General features: G+C 37.7%; 2 protein-coding genes across 2 annotated transcripts in view; both read left to right on the top strand.

Moving 5' to 3' along the window:
* The window catches only part of LOC115684369 (disease resistance protein RPV1-like), an 83,483-nt gene that overhangs the window by 58,796 nt on the left and 1,992 nt on the right, over window positions 1–22,695 (top strand). The window lies entirely within an intron of this gene.
* On the top strand, window positions 10,772–21,652 carry LOC115684402 (disease resistance protein RPV1-like). The gene is made up of 7 exons (XM_056318797.1): window positions 10,772–10,871; window positions 11,027–11,642; window positions 11,754–12,849; window positions 18,135–18,413; window positions 19,486–20,913; window positions 21,242–21,350; window positions 21,517–21,652. The coding sequence occupies exons 2-5, from the start codon at window positions 11,080–11,082 to the stop codon at window positions 20,662–20,664; spliced, it is 3,117 nt and encodes a 1,038-aa protein (XP_056174772.1). The 5' UTR covers window positions 10,772–10,871; window positions 11,027–11,079; the 3' UTR covers window positions 20,665–20,913; window positions 21,242–21,350; window positions 21,517–21,652.

Here is a 22,695-nt window from a genome sequence, read left to right as displayed (position 1 = left end):
AATTCTTTAGTCTTATTATATTTAATTTGTAGATCATTCCAGCAAACTACCATAATATTTGACTAATCGATATTTGCTCAATCGGATCAAACATATATGATGAAACGGCCAAAAGTCCAGATCATGTTATCCTAGTCTACATCTAGATTTGCAAGCTTCAATGTCATGATGTTGTATTAGTTACTTCATACTCTACAGTAATTCTGCAGAATAACTAAATTAGCACATATCACTAGGGGTGTCAGAACCGAACCGAAAAACCGAACCGAGATACAAACCGAACCGAACCGAACCAAAAATTTTGTGCATTTCGGTTCGGTTCGGTTTTCGGTTCGGATACTAAAAAAAAACCATTCTTTTTCTTTCAGTTCGGTTTATTTCGGTTCGGTTCGGATCGAACCGAACTGAAAACACACCCTTTGCTTTTTACCCTAAAAGGTTCTTCAGACCGGTGCTACTCTCTCTGGCTCTTCGTCTTCCTCAGCCTTACTTCCCAGATCTTCCGGCCCCGTTCCGTCAAGAAGAGCTGGGACACTATCAACCTCATCCTCGTCCTCTTCGCCATCATCCGCGGGTTCCTCAGCAGATCCAACCACGGCGGAGATGCGGGATCGTCGGGCTCGTACCCGAGGTCGGACTCGCGGAAGTCGTCGTCGTCGTCGAACCGGCGGCGACGCCGTACAAGTGGTACGACAGCTACGACCGTCGGAGTCCGATCGGGCGAATATGGGTTCTCCTCGAGTTCGTCTGAGAGGATGAGAAACAGCAGCTCGTACCCGGATCTGAGGGACGCTTGATTTACCTTTGTGTCTCTTCTTCCCTCTGCTTCACCAAAGGGATGCGGAGGTGGAGGGGCTGAGGGAGTGGGTTAGGCAAGCTCGTGGATGGCCTCGAAATGGAGAGGGAGGCTTTGAGCAACGAAAACCTGCAGCTCCTTCCTATACGCTGAGTCTCATCAGGGCCCCGAGACGGGGACTTGGCGGATTCGAACAAGCTGCAGAGCCTCTGGACCTTACCTTTGATGGAATCGCCGGTGGTCATGAACGATTCGAACGAGCTGTAGATGCACGGAACCAGCTCACTCGAAAGAGGGCTTACCGCCACAGGGCTTTTCCGCGGGCTCCGCGCACATGGTGACCGACCGGCGATCTCCACTTCCGTTCAGAACGAGAAGTTGAAGTTGCAGAATGAGAAGTTGGTCAGGGAGAAAGAGGAAGGGGAGAGAGCGAGCGATCCAAGCGGCGATGAATAAAAAGCAAAAAAAAAAAAAAGAAGAAACCGAAAACTGATCCGAACCAAACCGAATTAAACCGAACCAAATTGATTTTTCGGTTCGGTTCCAATTCGGTTCAAGGGGGTTTTGGTTCGGTTCAAGAGGGCACCCTTAATGGTTCGGTTCGGTTCGGTTTTTCAAGAAAACCGAACCGAACCGAACCGTTTACACCCCTACATATCACAACTCAATCGCTTGTATGTAATGTCATACTATTTTCGCCCAGGCCAAAAGTTCAGATCAAAAGTTATGTTCAAGAGAAAGTGTCAAACATAGCAGAGTCGTGGAAGTAGGAAATTTTCTGGAGTCAAGAGATCATAAAAGTCATTGATCAAGTAAGCATCCCATAAACTCCCAAACCTGCCATTGATTTGAGAGAAATCGGAGAGTGACAATGACATGTTCAGTCATCAATGAAGTGTGAAGATTCAAGAATTTGACAAATTAAACCACAAGCAATGCACCGAGACTGGTGAATCCTATGAAAAACTGATTAAAGAGTCCAAACCAAACTGAGCAGTATCATGACGTGAACAATGAAAAGAACAATCTTTAGTAAAAGATAACTCCAAAATGTTTGAATTCAGACATAGTCATATGGAATGTGAAGGTATTAGGAAGCAATAATGATTTGACAAGGAAATGCAGTAATAGAATCTATCAGTTGACCGGTATCAATGTGAAAGTGATCGTTGTATTAATATACAAGACTGTATGTCACGCCCCGAACCCCAATGGGCACACAACGCCCCTTACCTGGTCGATAAGTGCAACGTCCTAGGAATGTCGCCGACCTCAAATCGCCATCAGAGATTTACAACCACAACGGACACTAACAAATATTCCCGGACAATTAAAACTGGGGAATCAATCAGGGAGAATGAACATATTCGTTCTCATTGCCAAACTTACATCATAATATTTACAATATCGATTATTATTACAAGCACACCGAACCAGTAATTATTAACTTCCAAAATACAAAAAGGATCAGCATCCTAGATCAGCATTATCCAAAAATGGGGCCCTCTCAATTTATTGCCTCGCTCCCAGAACTAGTCCCTACGCCCTCTCGGAGGCGTCCACTCTGACTCACTGTCCTCGGCATCACCACATGAATCCTCCTCAGCTGTCTATTCACCTGACGGCTCCGAGTCGGCCTCAATATGATCATGGCTCAGGCGGGGGCTCTGAAATGGTTTGGTTGAAATAACCGTGAGACACTTCTCAGTAAGTACACCCCTAAACCCCACCTAGGCTATCACGTACCTCCAGGAAATTTCAGAAAACACAATCACACACTTACACCACAATCACATAGCAGGCACATCAACACAATCGCAAGCATGCACAATTTTCATGTCATGCACTCGTTCCGTTCTCATCATGTCTCATCCACATTCCTCGCCAGTGACCCGCGTATATGTACACGCCTCAGGTACACTGCGACCACTTATCACTTCCCATACCACTCGCCAGTGTCCTGCGTAAACATACACGCCTCAGGTACACTACGACCACTTATCACTTCCCACACCACTCGCCAGTGTCCCGCGTAAACGTACACGCCTCAGGTACACTGCGACTCAACACTCAGCTCGCACCAAATGCGATAGGCCTACATGATCGGAACCCGAGCTTATGATGCCTCGGTCCAATCCCGATCTCACCCGAGCTTATCATGCCTCGGACCGAATCTCATACTTGCTTTTTCAAGCCTCAGCCTGTGCCAAATGCAACAGACCTACGTGATCGCTGCCCGAGTTTATGGTACTCGGCCCGATACCAACCTCGCACTTTCACCCCTTTCACATACTTTCCCACAATCACTTGCCACACCACGATTCCTTTTTACTCATGCACACGCTCTACATGCATTTACTACACGCAACTGGCCCATCACTCGTGGCCCGTGCACGCATCACTTCACACATAAAACACGCTCACTCAGCAATTCACATGGTCACTGTCAACAATTAATTCAATCTGGCCCATGCGTGCACCAAACATGCATAATTCTATTATATAATTACACAACTAAGCACCCAATTAAATCAACTCCATCCAGAATAATTCCAAACATGCCTAAAACACGTAAATTGCCAATTTTCTCTAACCAGATGGCGTCGGATCAATTCCGATCCTTCACGACACTTTCTCGCCATTAAATTCCGGTTCTAAAAATCCAACTTGTGTCCCGAACAAATCATCACAGCCGTGAACAGTAAATCACAGCTTGTGAACAGTAATTCGCAGCTTATAAACACACATATAACCATCACAATCGCGAGTAATTTCAGTCACAAGGACCCTCACAATTCAGCCACGACATCACACAACAATCCGACACATATACACCACAAATCAAGCCATAAACACATTATTCCGAACCACAAATTCCAGCATGTATACTTCTCGTAGGCAGCCCTTATTTACTCTCTAAATAACCCCCAAACCATTATAATTCCAGCCATAATTTCACCCAAGGTGAACTCGATAAATTTGTCCATGAAACAAACCCCAAAATTTGCCGAACACTAGTCCGTTAATACTGAAATCATTATTTTTCTTCCACCAAACGACGTCAAATCGATTTCGGTCCTTCACGGAACTTTTTCACCATAATTTCTTGGTTCTAAAAATCCAACTTGCGTCCCGATCGGCCCATCACGGCCCCATGAACAGTATATCACAGCCAGTGTTATTTTCTAATTTCCAATAATTAATGCCCGAATTAAATCCCAAGCCCCGCCATAAAATTTTCACTACCAATTCATACAATTCCGCACCTAACTTTATACAGATTTCGCCCAAAATCGTCCGTCGATACCCGAAGTCCTAAATTGGGTTTAGAGCGCGACTTACCCGCGTTCTAGACTATCGCGGCTAGAACGGAAAGCGGCGGCGCTTAATCGGGAACGGCGGCAACGACGTACGGCTCCCGGGTGGCGGCGATTGGCTTGGGTGGCGACGGCGCAGCTTGGGCGGTGGCCGGCAAGGTTCACGGCCAAAGGGGACCGAGAGAGAGAGAAAAAACGGCGGGATGGGGGTGGCGTGGTGCGGTTCGGCGAGCGGACGGCGGCGGCTTGCGGGCGTGACCGGCGATCGGCGGTCCGGCGCGGCGGCGACGGCAAACGGAGAGAGAGAGAATCGGTGGAGAGGGAGGGGTTCACGGCCAAAATGGGGGAGGGGATTTCACGGAGGAGGGGGCTGCCGAATGGGGTGGGGAGAGGAAAGAGAGAATGGGTCAAATGCTTAAAAAATCAATTTTGACCAACTTTATGGCAAATTACCAAAATACCCCCCTCAAATCTTTTTTTATCCAACGGCCGAGATTCGATCTAATCTTAAAATTAACGGTCCAGATAGAATCTTGCTTTAAAATATCCAAGGGTAATATGTCTTTTCCAACTTTGGGCCAAAAATGACCAAAACGCCCTTGTCCAACAAAACTAATCCTTTAATAACTCTTAGGGGTATTTTGATCACTTTCTTCGTTTCTTGTCCAAATCGAATTTTTCCGAAGGATTTGAGCGCACCAAAAATTCGCACGTGTCACGTGCAACGTCGTCCTAACTTTCCGTCGTGACTTCCTAATTTTCCGGTGTCCGATTTGGGCTAAATTAAATAATTAAATTCTATTAAACGCAACTCGAGCGTTTCTCAAACTAACGGGCGGCTTGTTTGGGAAATTCGCATATTCGACTCGTGACTGATAATATATCGAGTCACGTGCAAGTCCGTTCGGTTCGTGACAATTTCGGTTGTCATTAAAATCGCGAGGATCAATCGCTAGATCCATGGGGTACGATCGTTCGGTATAGGTTCAGGATAATTCGTCAAGTCATTTCGTGGTCCGGCGGAATCACCCGCGATCCACTACTATGACAGTGGCGAACTGACCCCTAACTATCCTTGGATCGGCCAACAGTGGCTCAAAATATCACCTCAACGATTTCATGGTCGAAATTAAATTCACGGTCGAATTTTCTCTTAGTCGTACGAATTTAATTCCCTAATCAGCCTTTCCCCAATGGTTAGTATCCCAGGAATGATCAGTTCCGGGCGAGAACTAACTGCGAGTACATTTATAAAACTCAGTATTTTATAAATCCCAAACGGACGAATTTTTAGGATGTCACACTGTATGAAGAACCTGCAAGTTTTGTTAACCGTTCGGAACCTAAAGAGATAATCCTTCAATCCTCGGACTTATGATTGCCAATTTTGTGATAGAAATTTACGATGATCGTCTATATCTGGATCTATATTTAAGAAGTGGCTTAAGTGTCTTAAACCATCAATGTGTACCTAGGGATGAGTCCGATGCAGTTTAATGTGGCTTCAATGCCAAGGTCTACACTCACAACAATTCATAAAATTACGAAAAATGAACATCAAACGTACTTCATAATAAAAAAACAAAAAAAAAGTTACTTCATGTGTAAATGGTAAAAGTATGGACCCCATAGGTTATACGATATGATTTCGTGGTTCGGTCGGTTTCAAAATAGTTGGAACTAAACCAAACCACAAAGGGAAAATGACATAAACAGTTCCTAAACTTTGACTCAATGTGCAATTTGATCCCTTAACTTTTAATTTGTTCAATGTAGTCCATGAATTTTAACCCAATGTTCAATATGGTTCATGAACTTTTGGTACATGTTTTATATAGTCCCTGAACTTTATAAAAATGTTCAATGTAGTCCTTCCATTAATTCAAGTTCAGGGATTATATTTTACATTTTCATATACTTCATGGACTAAATTGAACATGTACTAAAAGTTCATGGACCACATTGAACAAATTAAAAGTCAAGGGACCACATTGAACATTAGGCAAAAGTTCAAGGACTATATTGAACAAATTAAAAATTCAGGGACTAAATTGCACACTGAGCCAAAGTTCAGGACTATTTGTGTCATTATCCTAACTGCAAAAAATGGTTTGTTTTATTTGTGATCCATTTATTTAAGATAGTACTTTTGTCAAAAGTTTAGTTGAGTATTGAGTTTGAACCCTTTTTTGCTTACCCCTGCATGTATCGAGATTTTTAATCATTAATTAATCGACAATCAAGCATTTCTGATTTAAGAGAAAACCAGAAGACATAGAGCCAAATAATCATTGACACTTAGATCTTAGCCAGAAGGCCGAGAAAGGTACAAATAATAATCACAATCGTAATAAAACTTCCGGGACGTCATCCAATCGTGGGTCATTATTTCTAAAGAACCTCACATTTAGGGGTGTGCAAAAAAACCAGGAATCGCCGGGAACTGGACCGGACGGTTCTAGGCGGTTCTAAGGGGCGTCGGTCCAGTTCCCGGGTTCCAAAAGTTGGAACCGGTGGTTTTTGGTCCTATTCCCGGTTCCAGGGGAAACCCAACCAAACCGGACCGATACTATTCAAAATTTTAATTTTATTTATATAAAAAGTTCAAACTTATCCATTTGATCTCTAATTACCGTGCAAGGTTTGGATTTTATACACAACCCTTCTGATGGTCTCTTGGTTCCCATTCGATGCGGGACTCTTTGTGTGTAATGTGTATAACTTTTCTCTATTGTGTGTCCAGCCTTTCGTGTGGACGCCTTTGATGTGGGACTCTTGGCTTGTCTCTGTTATCGTGTCTCCATGCAAATGCCGAGAGTCTCACATCGAATGGCTATGCAAAGATCGTAAGAGGAGTTGTCAATAAAATCTAAGCCAAGCCTTTTTTATGTGCTGTGTTCTTTTTGCAGCAAGTTGGCCACGACAACGGGTATTACTTGTTAAGTGTGTCATTCTCACACTTCTAGTTTTTTTCTGGTAAATAGCAAAAGGTTTCATTGGACCGCCTGGAACCGGACCGGACCATTGGTCCGGTCCGATTTCTGGTTTCATGATCCGTCGGTCCGGTTCCTGGTCCTGAAAATTGGAAACCGGTCTTACTGGTCCGGTTCCCGGTTCCACTCAAGAACTGAACTGCATTAGGAACTACTCACCCCTACTCGCATTGGACAAATTCCAAAAATGGGCTTCTTGTTTTTGTTTAAGCCCAAATTGAGGTTAGACTTTAGGCCTCTGACTAATACAACGGGTTCAGTCTACCTTGGGCATTAAAAAAAAATTTGGTCGAAACATTAAAATTTTTGTTCACTATTTTCGAATTTTCTTCATTAATGAACCTAGCCAAAAAACCGAAGGAAAAATTCATTAATGAAAATCTAGAACATCGAATCTTAAAATCAACTCTTTACGCCCTGTGATTTCAAGATTTCACATTTTTCACCCTGAAATTTTGTGAAGACTAAGTCCACACATTGTCCGACCAAAAAAAAGTCCACGCGTTGTTGTTTCAACATTTTGTTCTACCATTCTACACCTTGTAAAAGCGTAGACTTTTCGAGTCTTCGGGGGTGGAAATTGCATGGTTTTGAAACTGAAGGGTGCGAAGAGCAGATAAAGAAAAGCTGAAGATGATCCCATCCGAGCCGCAACCGAGTTAAGTATCATCCAGTTCGAAAATATACTTGAGTAGGCGTAGATTCTACTCAAACCAAGTAAACTAAGAGTTTATACAGCAATTGGTTATGATGCAATATCATATAACAATATAATTGGTCAAAGCCATGACATTAGTTGGTTCACACTATACAATAGATTTTGGTATATCTCATGTGAGACCCGAATGATTTAATGATTGTAAGGCATTGAGCTCACATAAAGCCAATGCCTCTCACGCTTTTTTTTTAACCCATTCTGATTAAATAAGTTAAATTAATAAAGGTCTCTATGCCGTGCCAACAAAATAAAGAAAAAAATTTCGAATTTTCATGAGATAGCCACTATGCCGATAAAGTGAATAATAGTTCCCCGTACGACTACACATATGTTCGCAAAAGATGTATGCGCAAACAATTATCGTGCAAACAATTTGGATCATTTATTTAGTTTTCAAAGCGATGCATCATAATTTCAACGGCCAAAGTGATGTATCATAAATTTGAAAACCTCAAAGTGTTTGAGTCTTAAGTGGGAATGAGAAGAAAATAGCACATCTTAGTCAAAAGAAAACGCCGATACAGCATAGAAATCCAGGTTTGACCGTTGCCTATTGCATCTTCTAATCTATGAAAGGGTCACCACAAAATTATTTTCGACCAGCAAGCCAAGTCAAAGAAGTCTTAATCTGGTTACGACAACACAATTGCAATCACAGATGAGTGTGACCCCCCTTCTAGATTAGGAGGTCATTACGAGCTTTGCACAAATAGCTGCTGATCGATCTTTCTATGCTTGAACATTTTTAGTCTAAATAAATGACCAACTCATTCATATATATTCCCAGATGAAGAGGAAACATTACCTAGGCAGAAAAATTTAATTACATTGTTCATTCTAATAATGGAAGTTTGGTTCATTCACTCTAAATATTTTGCCTTCCATGCAAGTAAGACCTCACTAATTTCATCCATTTCTTCCCTCAAACTTATTTTTCTATTTAATCTTTCATATATGCATATGCTTGTTTATTTCTTCCATGACGAAACACGTAACTAGTAATTAGCCATCCTCGTGAAGTACAAGTCCACCATATCATCCCGTCTCGCTTTTTTTTCCATTTGTAAGTTGAGATAGTACATTGAACATGTTAACAAAATAGATTCTACTTAAGAAATTAAAAAAAAAAACAAAAAAAGCAATTGGTGATGCAATGTTGTATAACAATAGAAATTGGTCAAAGTCATGTTATTGTAATATAATCGGTTCATGATAACACCTTCAACTGAATAAGTGATAATCTTGACTAAAAATATTAAGGAAAATAAATTTCAACATGAAATAAAAGTTCGATAAAAAATGAAGTAAAAAGGAAAAACGTATCATGGAATAATTATTTGATTGGGAGAAACCGTTGGCAAAAATTGGCCAAATGGACTCAATTGGTAAGAAGCGAAAAGGTTTAGAACTCAATTGGCAAAGTTGAAAGGTTTAGAACTAAATTGACAAAAATGCAATAGGTTTATGACTTTTTGGATAATTTTTCCATAAATCTTCAACCAGCATCTTTCTTTCCTCCTGTACAAACACATCGTATGAACAGCAATTGAAGGAATAGCTATTACTTAACTCCACCATGTCAACAAAGTGTCGACATTTATTTATGAAATCATATGTAAATCGACTATTGATATGTTTTTGTCCTTGACTCGTCTACATTTGCGCCAGGAGCATCTGAGTATTGATCGTTAACTTTCTTTTCAATTTTTTTATTAATAAAAAAAGAAAGTCAGGTCAAGAAGCACATGCATTGGGTCCACGTACCCTCCACATAATGCTGCAGAATTGCTCTCTAATTTTTTTAGCGAAAATGATACAAACAGTCCCTGAACTTTGACTTAATGTGCAATTTAGTCCATGAACTTTATAAAAATATTCAATGTAGTCTTTCCATTAATTCAAATTCAGGGACTATATTATACATTTTTATATAGTTCAGGAACTAAATTGCACATGTACCAAAAGTTCATGGACCACATTGAACATTGAGTTAAAGTTCAAGGACTACATTGAACAAATTAAAAGTTCAATTACCAAATCGCACATTAAGCCGAAGTTCAAGGACAATCTGTTCAAGGACAGAGAGTGTTGTGTGTTGGTAATAACATGTCGAAGGCTGAGAATAGGTGGAGATCACAACAACATAATTGGTCAAAATCTTGATATTGAAATATCCAATCACTAATGACAAACAAATCTAATTGAAAAGCTGAGAAAAAGAAGAACGCCCCGATGAATTAAAAAGTTCAACAAAATATAAAATACAAGGTAAAAATGTAGGACTGAATAATTATTCGATTTGTGGAGAATTCGTCGGCCAAGAATTTACAAACGGGACATAGAAAGAATCAAATTTTTGTAAAACTTCAAAAAAAAATTTAAGGACAGAGATAAAAGTGCTTTGAGTGAGGGGATGATGACTAGATAATGTAGGCATGACGCAGCATGGAGAAATCTAGTTTGGCAAAATTGTTTTGGGAGGGAATTATTTTGTGAGTTACCTTTTCAAAGGAATCTCTTTGAAAAAAAAAGTAAAATAAATCAGATTATGGATTGAAAATAATAAACTTCCCTTATTTGAATATTAAGTGACATACAGACATTTTTTTTTTAACAAATTCTGATTTAATCCGACAACCGATGTGTTTTTGTCATTGACTCATCTACGTTAGCACTGGGAGCAGGCGACCATAGCTCGTTAGCTTTCTTTTCTACTTACATTGTCAATAGAAAAGGCAAGTCAAGTCAAGTCTTCGACCAAAAAAACAAAAAGTCAAGTCAAGTCTTCGACCAAAAAAACAAAAAGTCAAGTCAAGTCAAGTCTCTCTACGCGGCTTCCGCACAGTCAATAATTGACCTTTCGGTCCAGCATGCATCGCGGCGGTTCAATTAGCATGAAGAGTCTTGGATCGTTTGGTTGGCCAGAACCCAGCATTGTTCAATCACGCACAATAAAGAGTGTTGCTTGGGGGTTATCCAACGTGGAAGGCTGAGAATTGGCGGTAATCACAGCAGCGTGTGGATCCTGTTGTTTGAGCACTCCTTAGGTAATCGGTGACTCCTTGTTCTTCTCCTCTTCTCTTTTTCCTGCTTTGATTGCTCCATTTTCTCCTGATGACAGTGATGAGTAGTATGAGAGCTTTTGTTTTTGTTTGAATGTAGCTGCGAATTGAGTTCTGAGAGACATTTCTACACTTCCCAGATGTAGGAGTCCATATTCCTCTTCTTTTGAGGCTCTGCTCCATCAATCTTGAGATGAAAATAAAAGAACTTACTCATTCAAAAGATTCAATATACAGGGCGTCTTCCTCATCTACCTCTCCACATGTAGGTGATTATGAAGCCGGAACCAAAAAGCCAAAAGGAAATGACTATGAAGTGTTCTTGAGCTTTAGAGGGAGAGACACTCGCAAAGGCTTCACCGATTTTCTCTATACTAGCCTCGTTGATGCAGGAATTCGCGTGTTTAGAGACAATAATGACCTCTGTGTTGGCGAGGAGATTGGTCTAGAGCTTCTATGCAGTATTATGCAATCTAAGATCTCGATACCCATTATCTCGGAGGACTACGCTTCCAGCAAATGGTGCCTTCGTGAGCTGGCACAGATTTTGAATTGCAGGAGAAGTAGAGGGCAAGTAGTGTTGCCCATATTTTACAAAGTGGAACTCTCGCAGGTGCAAAATCTTACGGAAAGATTTGGAGATGCTATCAACGCGCATAAAAAGAATTCGGACCAAATGGTTGTGAAAGAATGGGAAGATGCGCTCAAAGAAGTCAGTTCCTTGAAAGGATGGGAATCCAATAAAATTGATGATGGGTACGTTATTCTCCACCAAAACATTGTTTAGTTTTTCATAAATAGATCTTATTTGAAAAAGCATATAAATATTGCTATCATATATTGAAATTTTATATTGTTATTTGACAGGCATGAAGCAGTATTAGTCAAAATGGTCGTCAGAAGAGTTATGAGTGAGTTGAAAAGACTTTTTCAACTAAATGTTCCCGAACAGTTGGTGGGAATTGATGATCGTGTGAAAGAAATTATGAGCAAGATAGATGCTAAATTTGGTGGTACATGGATTATTGGAATTTATGGAATGGGCGGCATCGGCAAAACAACTCTTGCAAAGGTGTTATACAACAAAATGTCTAGTCATTTTGAGGATCGTAGCTTTGTGGCAAATATTCGAGAAACATCTAAGCATGAGAGTATTATATGCCTACAAAAACAGCTCATTTCTGACATAATAGGAAATCCATGTGAGGTGTCTAATATCGATGACGGAATCAGTGTCCTCAAATCTCGATGTACAAGTAAGAAAGTCCTCACTCTTCTTGATGATATGGATGATAATGCTCAGTTGAATGCTTTGGTAGGAGACGGTAGTTGGTTTAAAGCAGGAAGTATAGTCATCATCACAACTAGAAACAAGAGTATTCTTGACAAGGCTAGGGCTGGCCACATGTATGAACTCAATGAGTTGCCTTTAGATCAATCATTGATTTTATTTAGTAGACATGCATTTCGAAAGGATTTTCCTTCGAGTAATTATGAGGTCTTCTCTTATGATGTTGTATCTATTACTAGAGGGCTTCCTTTAGCTCTTGAAGTTATAGGTTCATTTTTATGCGGAAAGACAAAGGAAGTATGGAAAGATACAGCAAAGAAATTAAAGAAAGTGCCTGATAAGAAAGTGCAAGAGACGTTGAGGATAAGTTACGAAGCATTAGAGTATGAGGAACAACAGATTTTTTTGGATATTGCATGTTTTTTTATTGGTGTATCTAAACAAAGTCCGACTTATATGTGGGATGCCTGTGATTTTTTCCCGGGGAAGGGGATTGAAATATTAAGTCTTATGTCCCTCATTAAAGTTGATGAATATGGCTACCTACTGATGCATGATCAACTAAGAGATCTTGGAAGGGAAATTGTTCGTCTAGAAAATCAAAAGAAGCCTCAAAAGCGTAGCAGATTATGGATTCATGAGGAAGTCATAGATGTGCTTGCACACAACAAGGTAAGAGTTTTCTTTACTTGGCTTATAGTCAATGAATGTCGAGTCCATCTTCTCTTTTCTTTTTTGAAATGAAATTGCTGCGCCAAAATTTGGCGCATCTATTAGCAAAAGAGCTCTTCCGGTTACGTGTTGTTCTTGCCTTGGTTTAGGACATAAAGGAGCAATTTCTTGGTTATAAATGATTGATATATATCTTGAGCTCGTAGTATTTTGTTGAGGACACTCTCCTTTGGTAACTGCAATGCAACGAGAAAACTACAAAAACATAATGTTTGAAAGAGCACTTTCCGAGAAAACATGACATCTATAAGTTGTTGGGCCATGCTTTTCCCACATATGCGTTTGATGCACATTTTTATGTTTGGATTTTTCTTATAATTTCTGGTTCGATCCTTTCGTTCTTTTTTTCTTTTACCGAGTATTGACTTCTTATGAGTTATTTGCTATGATAAAGTAGACCTCCATTCATTTGCGATGGTTAGCTATCCTGCTTCCTGTATTTTTCAAGTTGGGTTATACACAGATTTAGTCCCCTAAGTATTACTGTTTGTACGATTTAGTCCCCCGTCTATTTTTTTCCCCCTTCAATGTAATCCTTTACCTTTCACAATTGGTGTAATCGAGTCCTTTGTCGTCATCCGTTACTTAACACCATCAATGTGCTAATGTGGCTTTCATTTTCATTTGTCAACTATAGGCTTTCATGTTATAATAATTAATGCTGCATAATTCAACTCTTGTGAGCATCGTATTCAGCAAAAATTTCGTTAATCTTTCTATCATCATTTGTTAAATATGGGCTATCATGTTATATAACTTTTTTGTCGATTTTTATTTCTCAAGTATTAGCTTACATGTTATGTTTGATATTTCTACATCATTCAACTCATAATAGCATTTTATAGCACATATTTAGTACATTTATATCATTTATTTGTTAAATATGAGCTATCATATTACATAATTTTTTTTATCGATTTGTTAATATAATCTGCTTGTGAAATACAACAAAATATTTTCTCATGATGAGTATCCATAGAACTTTTTAATCATAATAGCCATCACTTATACTTATTGTAGAACTATATGTAATCATGTAAAAGATTCGTCTAAACATATGTTCTTTTTCCTTTTATTATGGACAATTTTATTACATTCAATTATTTGTAAAGTATGTTGAATAATTATTTTGTGATGATGGATATTTCTTAGTCACAATGGGTATCCATACATGTTTTCAATCATAACAGTGATCGCTACATTGCGTCATACTTATTGTTGAATTATGTGCATCCATGTAATAGATTCCTCTAAACATACAGTTTTTCTTCCATGATGGGTAATTTGATTATATTAATTTATTCCTAAAGCGTGTAATATAATTTTTCTTGTGATGATGGATATATTTTTTATTGATTTTTTAATATTATTTATTTGTCAAATTTGAGTCCAATATGATATTCATCTGTAATTTGACAAGTATGCTTTTAATATTATTTACTTGTCAAATATGAGCCCGTCGGACATAAAAAAAGATAAATTTATAAATTGTTAGCACAACTACAAAATATATATGTTATGTTGTTTGGTAAGATCTATGGATTAAAATAAGACAGTAGAAGAAAAAAGTTAATTTTTACAATAAATGGAACAATAGAGCTATAAATATTTTATTGTAGGAGTGCCATAACTTTTGTACGTTGGTTACTTGAGTGTCATAACTTTTTTTTCACTCACTTGAGTTCCACAAATTTGAAAAATGATCACTTAAGTGCCATTGGAGATTTGCCTCGCTGGAAAATCTGACATGGTCACTGGTTGTCCTACGTGGTATCGCTGGTGCTAACGTGAATAATTAATAACAAAATTTAAAAATAAAAAAATCCACGTCGAAGTGGAAAATTAATAATAAAAAATCCATGTAGGACGATTTACCGAGAATGGCACTCAAATGATCGATTTTACTCTGATGTGGCATTCAAGTGAGCACCGTACAAAAGTCATAGCACTCCTATTGTCCTTACCCCAAACATTTTTATAAATAAGTGAAAAGGTTGGGGAGATGCAGTTATCCCTCTTAACTTTACCATAAGAGTCCCACGTAAACAAATACCTTACATTAATTAATTCTTTCTAAGACATATTAATAGAAGTGGATACCATATATATAAAACTAGGTACTTCTCATGAATGAGGCCCATTGCATATAAAATCCAAAAATATTTTAAATTTAATTTTCAACAAAGATTGAAATTAAAATATCATCAAAACAATTATTATGTACTAATATATAAGGAGTATTAATTATAAATAACATCATTCGCTTCTCCTTTTTTCCAACCATCGTACGGCCCTTGACTCTAGAAACGCATCATGCTTTCTCCTTATTTTACTAGCATCAACTCAAATATAAATAAGTAGGCTAGGTTTAACATTTAAATGAGAAATTATATGAAAATGATAAATGCATAAAGGCCCTTTTCCATCCATTTCTTTGATTTCCACACTCCCTACTACCTTAAATTGACAATAATATCTCTTGTAAGTCCTAGATTTAAGATTATTTCTTACCTTTATTTTTCTTTTCTTTCTTTGGAAATTTTAATGAATTTAGAATTGACAAAAAATATGTATTTGCCAATAGTTTGATTGGATTTTCTTATAATACAATTACAATTGTCATAATTTTATTGTCAATAACTATTTATTCCACTTTATCAGCACTAATTTTCAGTTTTATCAATATAGTTTTAAACTTCCGGGCAATATTTCAATATAGTCTTTCTAACTAATTGCCACAAAAAATCGCTGACATGGCGTTTAGTCATCGTCGGCCGTCCTAAGTGGCATGCTAATGGGGGCAATTTGTTGATTTCCACCTTGCCATTTGCAATGGCAATTGGCAGGAGAGACTACATTTAAATATCATGCAAATATGTAAGACTATATTGACAAATTTGAAAAGTTAAAACTGAATTGACATGGCTTAAGACTAAATTGATAAATTTCTTGAATAGTTAAATAAACACTCCTTCAATGGACACATGTATAAGCATATTTGAGATAAGTACACTAAAAGTGCTATAACTTTCGTACGGCACTTACTTGAGTGCCACAAATTTAAAAAATCGATCACTTAAGTGCCATTGGCGATTTGCCTTGCTGAAAAATCCGACGTAGATGCCGGTTGTCCTAGTGGTATCGCCGGCGCTAACATGGACAATTAATAAAAAAAAATTCAGAAAAAAAAAATCCATGTTGAATGATTTACCAGAAATGAAACTCAAATGATCGATTTTACTTCGATGTGGCACTTAAGTGAGCGAAAAAAAAAGTTATGGTACTCAAGTGAGCGCTATACGAAAGTTATGGCGCTCCTACTGTTCTTATCCCTCATAGAGTAATAATATTAACATAATATATATGTGTGTGTGTACTTTCTTTAATTCAATCATCATATTTAGGATAAGAAATAATGTCGATTCTACATTTTTGAAAAAAAATGATCATCACTTATGTTTTAGAACCATGTAGTCATATAATAACAATTAATAACATACTTACATTCTAATTTGATTGAATGCACAATTAGAGATACCTCTTATTACTTTGTAGTAAAACTGAAGTCAGAATATTTTTGTTTATTATTAGATCTAAATGTGAAGATTACTATCGTAGGATAAATTTTATGAAGGAACATTGAAAAAGTGACATATCCAATTTTATTAATGAGATTAATATGCGTAATATCTGTACAAAGTGGGTGTAGTCAAAGCAATGGCTCATTCCAATACTTGTGATGTAAATAATTATGCTTTTGAATTTTGTGTCATGATTAATTTTCATAATTAGCATGAAAGTTCAAAGGTATGCAACTAAAAGCAATTACAACATATAAATGATTTGTGCAAGCATCAAGCAAGCCTATGCAAATGTCATAAGTATCTTTAATAAAAAAAACACTAAATATAAATATAGAGAATGCACAATATAATGAAGTAACGAGATTTATTGAAAAACATGCTACCGATGCATTTGAGCGAGCATATTTTTGCACAAATGAAAATGTAATCAACTTAATAGAGCATTGCTTGTCAATAGGCATGCGGCCCAACTGGTAAAGGGATTGAGGGGTGGGAACACTAGTATCACAAATGCGGAGTTTGACTCATGTGCTCTACAAGAGACAGAGCAAAAGTCAGAGACTAAGGAAAGTTAGAAATAGGACAAAAAAAAAATAAAGCATTGGTTAGAACTGAAAAAAAGGGTATCTATAAAGTTATTGACGAAAATACGATGATATACAAGAATTTTTTAAAGGAAAAATAAGTACTGTCTCATCCGAACGAATAAATTTTGAAGGAAATATTCAAACCGCCAAACAAATCCGTCTTATAACTCTAATGATTTATGCTCAATGTGCAATACATCACCTAAGACAAAAAAAAACAAATTTGAGTTCCCAGACTATTTGGTTACAACGAAAGAAAAATGTAAAAGATTCCAGTTTCCTAAGATCCAATTTAATCAATCCTCATGTTCAATCTTTCTTGAAGCAAGATCTCATTAATTTATGCTATTTCACTAACAAAATAAACAAGACAATGAAAATGTTGCATCAAACATCTGTACTAATAAAAAGAGGAGTAAAGATCATCTATATAACGTTTCATATATAATCGATTTTTCTTCAATGTATAATTAAAAACACTATTAAAGAAACACATGATAAGAAAGGAATGTAAAACACGAGCATGCTTTTTGAGATGACATTCTCGATTTCATTTTGCTATTGAGAATTGCAAACAAGGTACACCAGAATAATAGGGGAGATTCTACAATTCAAATTCTTTGATTTTGAAACATGTTTTGATGACAAGTTTGATAGATGTACTTGAACAGCAAGTGTCATGCTGATCACATGTAAAGGATATGAGTTAGGGTTGTGCTGTTTCACATATAAAGGGCATGAATTTTGATTGATATATTTGAACTAGTTTGTACATAAAGAGAGGCCTTGTATTGTAATTTTGAAAGGATGCAATTTTTGGTAATTCAAAAGGTGCAAATTTGCAAAAGGCATAATTACACCTTCTTGAGCTTCACATTTTTACATGAATTAGATAAATCATATGCAATGAGAACTTGTCATTTCACCAAGTTGAAAGTAAAAAGTCTACACCATAATAGTATGAAATCAAATTGAAATTAGTTCTTCTTTTTATATACAGTTGGTCTCATTTCATCAATTAAAACTTATTGTCCACAATGTTTCGTAATTGAAGGGCACTAGTAAGATCGAGGCCCTTCGTCTTGGCTATTATGGAGGGAAAAGCTGCCGAGGTGAACAATTTAACAAACTCCCCAACTTGAGGTTCCTTCAAGTGTGTGGTGTGCAGTTCACCGGAGATTTCCAAAACTTGCTTCCTCAATTAAGATGCCTTCAGTGGGAGGATTGTCCCTCAGATTTCGAAGTGGCCAACTTTCATCCGAAAAAATTAATCGTGCTCAATCTATCATATAGTAGCATTACAGAGAACTGGGGAGGATGGGGTCCACTCAAGGTAAGATATTGAGAATATATATCTCTTGTGAATAATAATGTGTTACCGAAGGTCCAATCACACCAAGTTCTCCTTTCTTTCTTATAGAAAGGTTTGGTATCGTTCCTCAGATTAAGGATTTTCATCTAAATATAAGAGGAATTTATAGGCTCCTAGCCTCTGCCGCTTAATATCTTTAATTGATAAAACTCAACAACCCGTCATGCGTAACCTTAGACAATGCTAAAAAAATTAACCATATTAATTAACATCTATTTAAAATATAACCACATATTCGTGCCTATTTTGATTTACGTTAATCTAGATGGTTTATGGCTTCTAAGTTAATTTCTCCCCATGCAAAAGTATGTCTTTTGAGCGATTTTTGTTATATCTCTGTCCCAATCTTCTTTCATGGAGAAACAAAAGCTCCTACGTAGTGACTTGTGTTGTACATACATACTAAAATTCTAAATTCATTTTAATCTTAGAGTAATAGATATAATTTATGATTTGCTCTGACTTGTTGCACGAAACATTTAATCATTATAATTGTTGAATATGGAAGTCACTATATAGCACAAATATAAATTATTAATGTTATGAGAGTAATAAAATTATCTTTCCAATGGCATTAATTTTGTTTAGAATATAACATTCTTTATATCTTGTACATATAATATTAAAAAATCACTTTTCATAATGAAACTACTCGTTTCTCTTTTATTTCATACTATCTATGTGTCATCTGCTTTTTGATAAGAAAATTTGCTTATGTCTAATCAACGGCATTGCCATGGCTCTTAAAAACTGAATATATTTTCTTTTTGAAATTTTATTTGAAAATAAACGTGGTTAGCACTTGTACATCCCCAACATTCTTTTCGCAATGGATATGCTTAAATAAAATCAATATGGTGGTGTAGCCTAAGACTACTGAAAAACCATTTAAAATTAAATAAAACAACTGTGAAAGAGTAGCAGAGCATGGGTATTTTTTAGGAATTTTAAAAATTCTTTAAAAAAAAGAAATAATGGAAAATCACATGTTACGATTGTCCACTTTCACTGAGGTTTCCTTTGTTTCTTTCAGATAGCAATCGAACTGAAAGTTCTCAACCTCTCGTTCTGTGAATATTTGAGAAGAACTCCTGATTTGTCTGCTTTCAAAAGCTTAGAGATTTTGATTCTTGAAGGATGTTTCAATTTGGAAGAAATTCATCATTCTATCTGGTATATCAAGACCCTCATCTCCTTGAATGTCAATAGTTGTGAGAGACTGAAGGAGGTACCAGCAAGAGTAGGGAGAATGGAAGAATCGAGAGAGCTTCTCAATGACATTGCTATAAAAGAGATTCCTATATCGAGAGGTTGTTTGATGAAGCCAAAGACTCTACATGCCCTACATTGTGATAAAGTTGGTCAACTTCAAGAATCCATGGGCTCTCTTGTGTCGTTAACTAATTTAGAACTACGTGGGACAAGGATTAAAGAATTACCTGAATCCATTGGTTCTATGAAGGCACTAGAGACTCTTAATGCCTATTTCTGTATATCATTAGCTCTCATACCTAGCTCCATAGGCAATCTGACATCTTTGTCTCTCCTTGACTTAACGCGATGCTGCTCGTTGAGAGAGATCCCCGACTCGATTGGAAAGTTGGCATCATTGATTGAGTTGCGATTAGCGTGGACATCGATTACAAAATTACCTGAAAGCATTGGGAATCTGCAAAATTTGAGGATCTTGGACATCGATGGAGCTCTCGTGACGGAATTGCCTAGTGCCATTGGGATTCTAGCAAAACTCCAAGTGTTGAGTGCATCATGCTGCGAAAATCTGAAAGGACTGCCTAGTAATATAGGCGAACTGGTTTCGCTAAACGAGCTTCGTTTAGACGGATCGGGCATTTTGGGCTTGCCAGAAAGCATTTCTAAGCTCTCTTCTCTCCAACAGCTAAGTGTTCAATTTTGCAAAAATCTTGGAGGATTGCCAGAACCGCCCTCTAGCTTAACAGCTCTGCATGTAACTTTCCCAAGTCCATCGTTACCATATCTTTCCAAACTAACCCTTCTCAAGGAACTCACTCTTTATGATTGCCGTCCACTTGAATGTCTCCCTGAGCTTCCCGTCAGACTATCGAAGGTTTCTATTCGACGTTCTTATATGTTCAACATGCCGAATCTCTCATTGATCTACAAGTGCTTTGGGCTAAGAAAAGTCACCAGCTGCTGGGAGTCTGCGTATTGCCTAGTCTTACACATTGATTAGGCATTCCCAGATTCTCCAGAGGCAACGAGCCCAAATTGCAACTTCGAAGATTCCGCGGCAAACAAATGGTGCAAGTTGCAAGAATCTAGTTGAAGTTCACGGGACCTTTCAAGTTCAAAACATCTAAGGCTATCATGTGTCGCAAATTGCAAGAGTCTGGTTAGTTTGGATAACTCTGGTTGCATGTCCATTCAATCACCTGACCTTTCAAGTTTAAAGAATGAAGATGGCAGTCCTGGTGAATCATCCGTGAGTAATTCTCTTTTGTACATTTCTGAGTAATTCATGTTTCTTAGTTGGAATGAAATCCCTCTCGATCATGGTAGGAATGTGACTGGCAACCCTTGTTGGAGGACTAGATCATAAGAGTGCCTTTTGAGAAAATAATTTGTCTTCTGCATCCACTTGATTCCTCAATCTCAACATGATATCGGGAACCAGACTTTTAGATTAATAATCTCCTTTCCAGTTTTGTATCTGAAGGGTGTCCTGCTTGCTTGCAGGTCATCTGTAACATGTTTGTTTTGTTTTCATGGCTAATTAAACTTTTATCTTCAGTTGATTGTTATAATGGCAGGCATACTGGTTTATACATGAAGTTGATGTGGCGGAAATTACAAAATGTTGCAAGAACAAGCAGCTCTTTAAGAAAAATCCTTTGACCATAGTCATCACAGTTTCTTAAGGTGGACGACAGAAATCCCACACTGAGGAATGACGTGAATTGGCTTGCTTTTCTTGATTGCTTGAATTGGTTTTTTTCTTGTTCTGGAATATTGCAACTGTAATTTTCTCGTTTGTTCTCATATGATTGCTCAAAGTAATTTAATGATTGACATGTTGATTATTAAGGAAGCTTCTCGAAGCAAAGTACAAAAACACATAGGCAAAGGAGAGAGACCTGCTGGACTTGTGGCGCTCTGGATTCTAAAAATTCATCAGGTTCTTTCAAGTAAATCATCAGGCGTGAATTTGATATGCTGCAAGGCTGCAAGAGTGAGTTCTATTTTCATTGTCATTTTAAGTTCTCGATCAACCGCTCGTGTTGAGTTTGATCCTAACAAGATTCACATCATTTTTCCTGTCACCACATGATGGACTCTTCTGCCCATTTGTCATTCCAATGGTGCGATTTTTTCGCGTGCCAATGAGGATTTGTTCTAGTGATGCTCTATTTCGACTTTCCAGTATGCAACTTTTTGTCTGCCACGTTCTAATTTTTCTAGACTGTAAAATAGAGCTGAACTTCAGAATTTGGTAGGAGAACCATATATGTATTCCAATGAAACCTATGAACTATTATAAGTTTGAGAATTGTTATCTATATGAATCATGCTGGAATTATGAGAAGAGGCATTTTAACAAGTTTATTAACTTTATGACGAGTAGCAACTGTTAGTGGTCTGCCCTAGGAATCAATCAAGGTTGATACTCTAATATTAGTTGTGGATTAGGTTGTGTCGGAAAACCGACCTTCACTATACTTAGGCAGTCATAATATCTTGCTACAGACCGCTTATGACTTGTGGGCCAAAAAGGGGTTTGAGCACACTGCTAATGTTTAGTGAACCTACATGGTCGCACACAATAGCGAACTGAGTCAATATTTTCTGTGCGCCGGGATCTACTTAAAATAAGAAGTAGATTTTAATTTATTCTCCTATTCAACTTATCTACGCAGTCGTGCACGTTATGAGATAACGATTAAACGTATGATTGAAGATGGACAGTTTGGCGGGCCCAAATCGCCCGGCCCCACTTTTTTTAATTCGCGTAGATAATGAGGCTATATATGTATATATAGAGCGTGTAGGTGACGAAAAACCCTAAGAGAGAAAAAAAACACCTCCAAGAGAATACGAAGAGAATCGTTCTCTATTCAGAGATCTTTGAGAGAGTCTCGAAGATCAAAGGCGATCAGGAAAAAGAAGTCCAAGATCTTTAGCTAGCACTTGGATCGTTGGAGACTTCCGTTCGTGTGTGTGGATACCGGTAGAGGCGCAACACTTGGGGCGCTAATCCAGACACAAT

This window comes from Syzygium oleosum, unplaced genomic scaffold (assembly GCF_021117445.2).
Source record: "Syzygium oleosum isolate NSW1041296 unplaced genomic scaffold, Sole_v2.1 Sole_v2.16, whole genome shotgun sequence".
NCBI classification, from domain to species: Eukaryota; Viridiplantae; Streptophyta; class Magnoliopsida; order Myrtales; family Myrtaceae; genus Syzygium; species Syzygium oleosum.
This window is presented reverse-complemented; position numbering and strand designations above follow the sequence as displayed.

Coding starts and splice junctions, on each gene's coding strand:
- LOC115684402 (XM_056318797.1), top strand. CDS start 11,080: ATGAAAATAAAAGAACTTACTCATTCAAAAGATTCAATATACAGGGCG. Junction 12,850..18,134: donor ATGTGCTTGCACACAACAAG/GTAAGAGTTTTC, acceptor TCGTAATTGAAG/GGCACTAGTAAGATCGAGGC. Junction 18,414..19,485: donor GAGGATGGGGTCCACTCAAG/GTAAGATATTGA, acceptor TGTTTCTTTCAG/ATAGCAATCGAACTGAAAGT.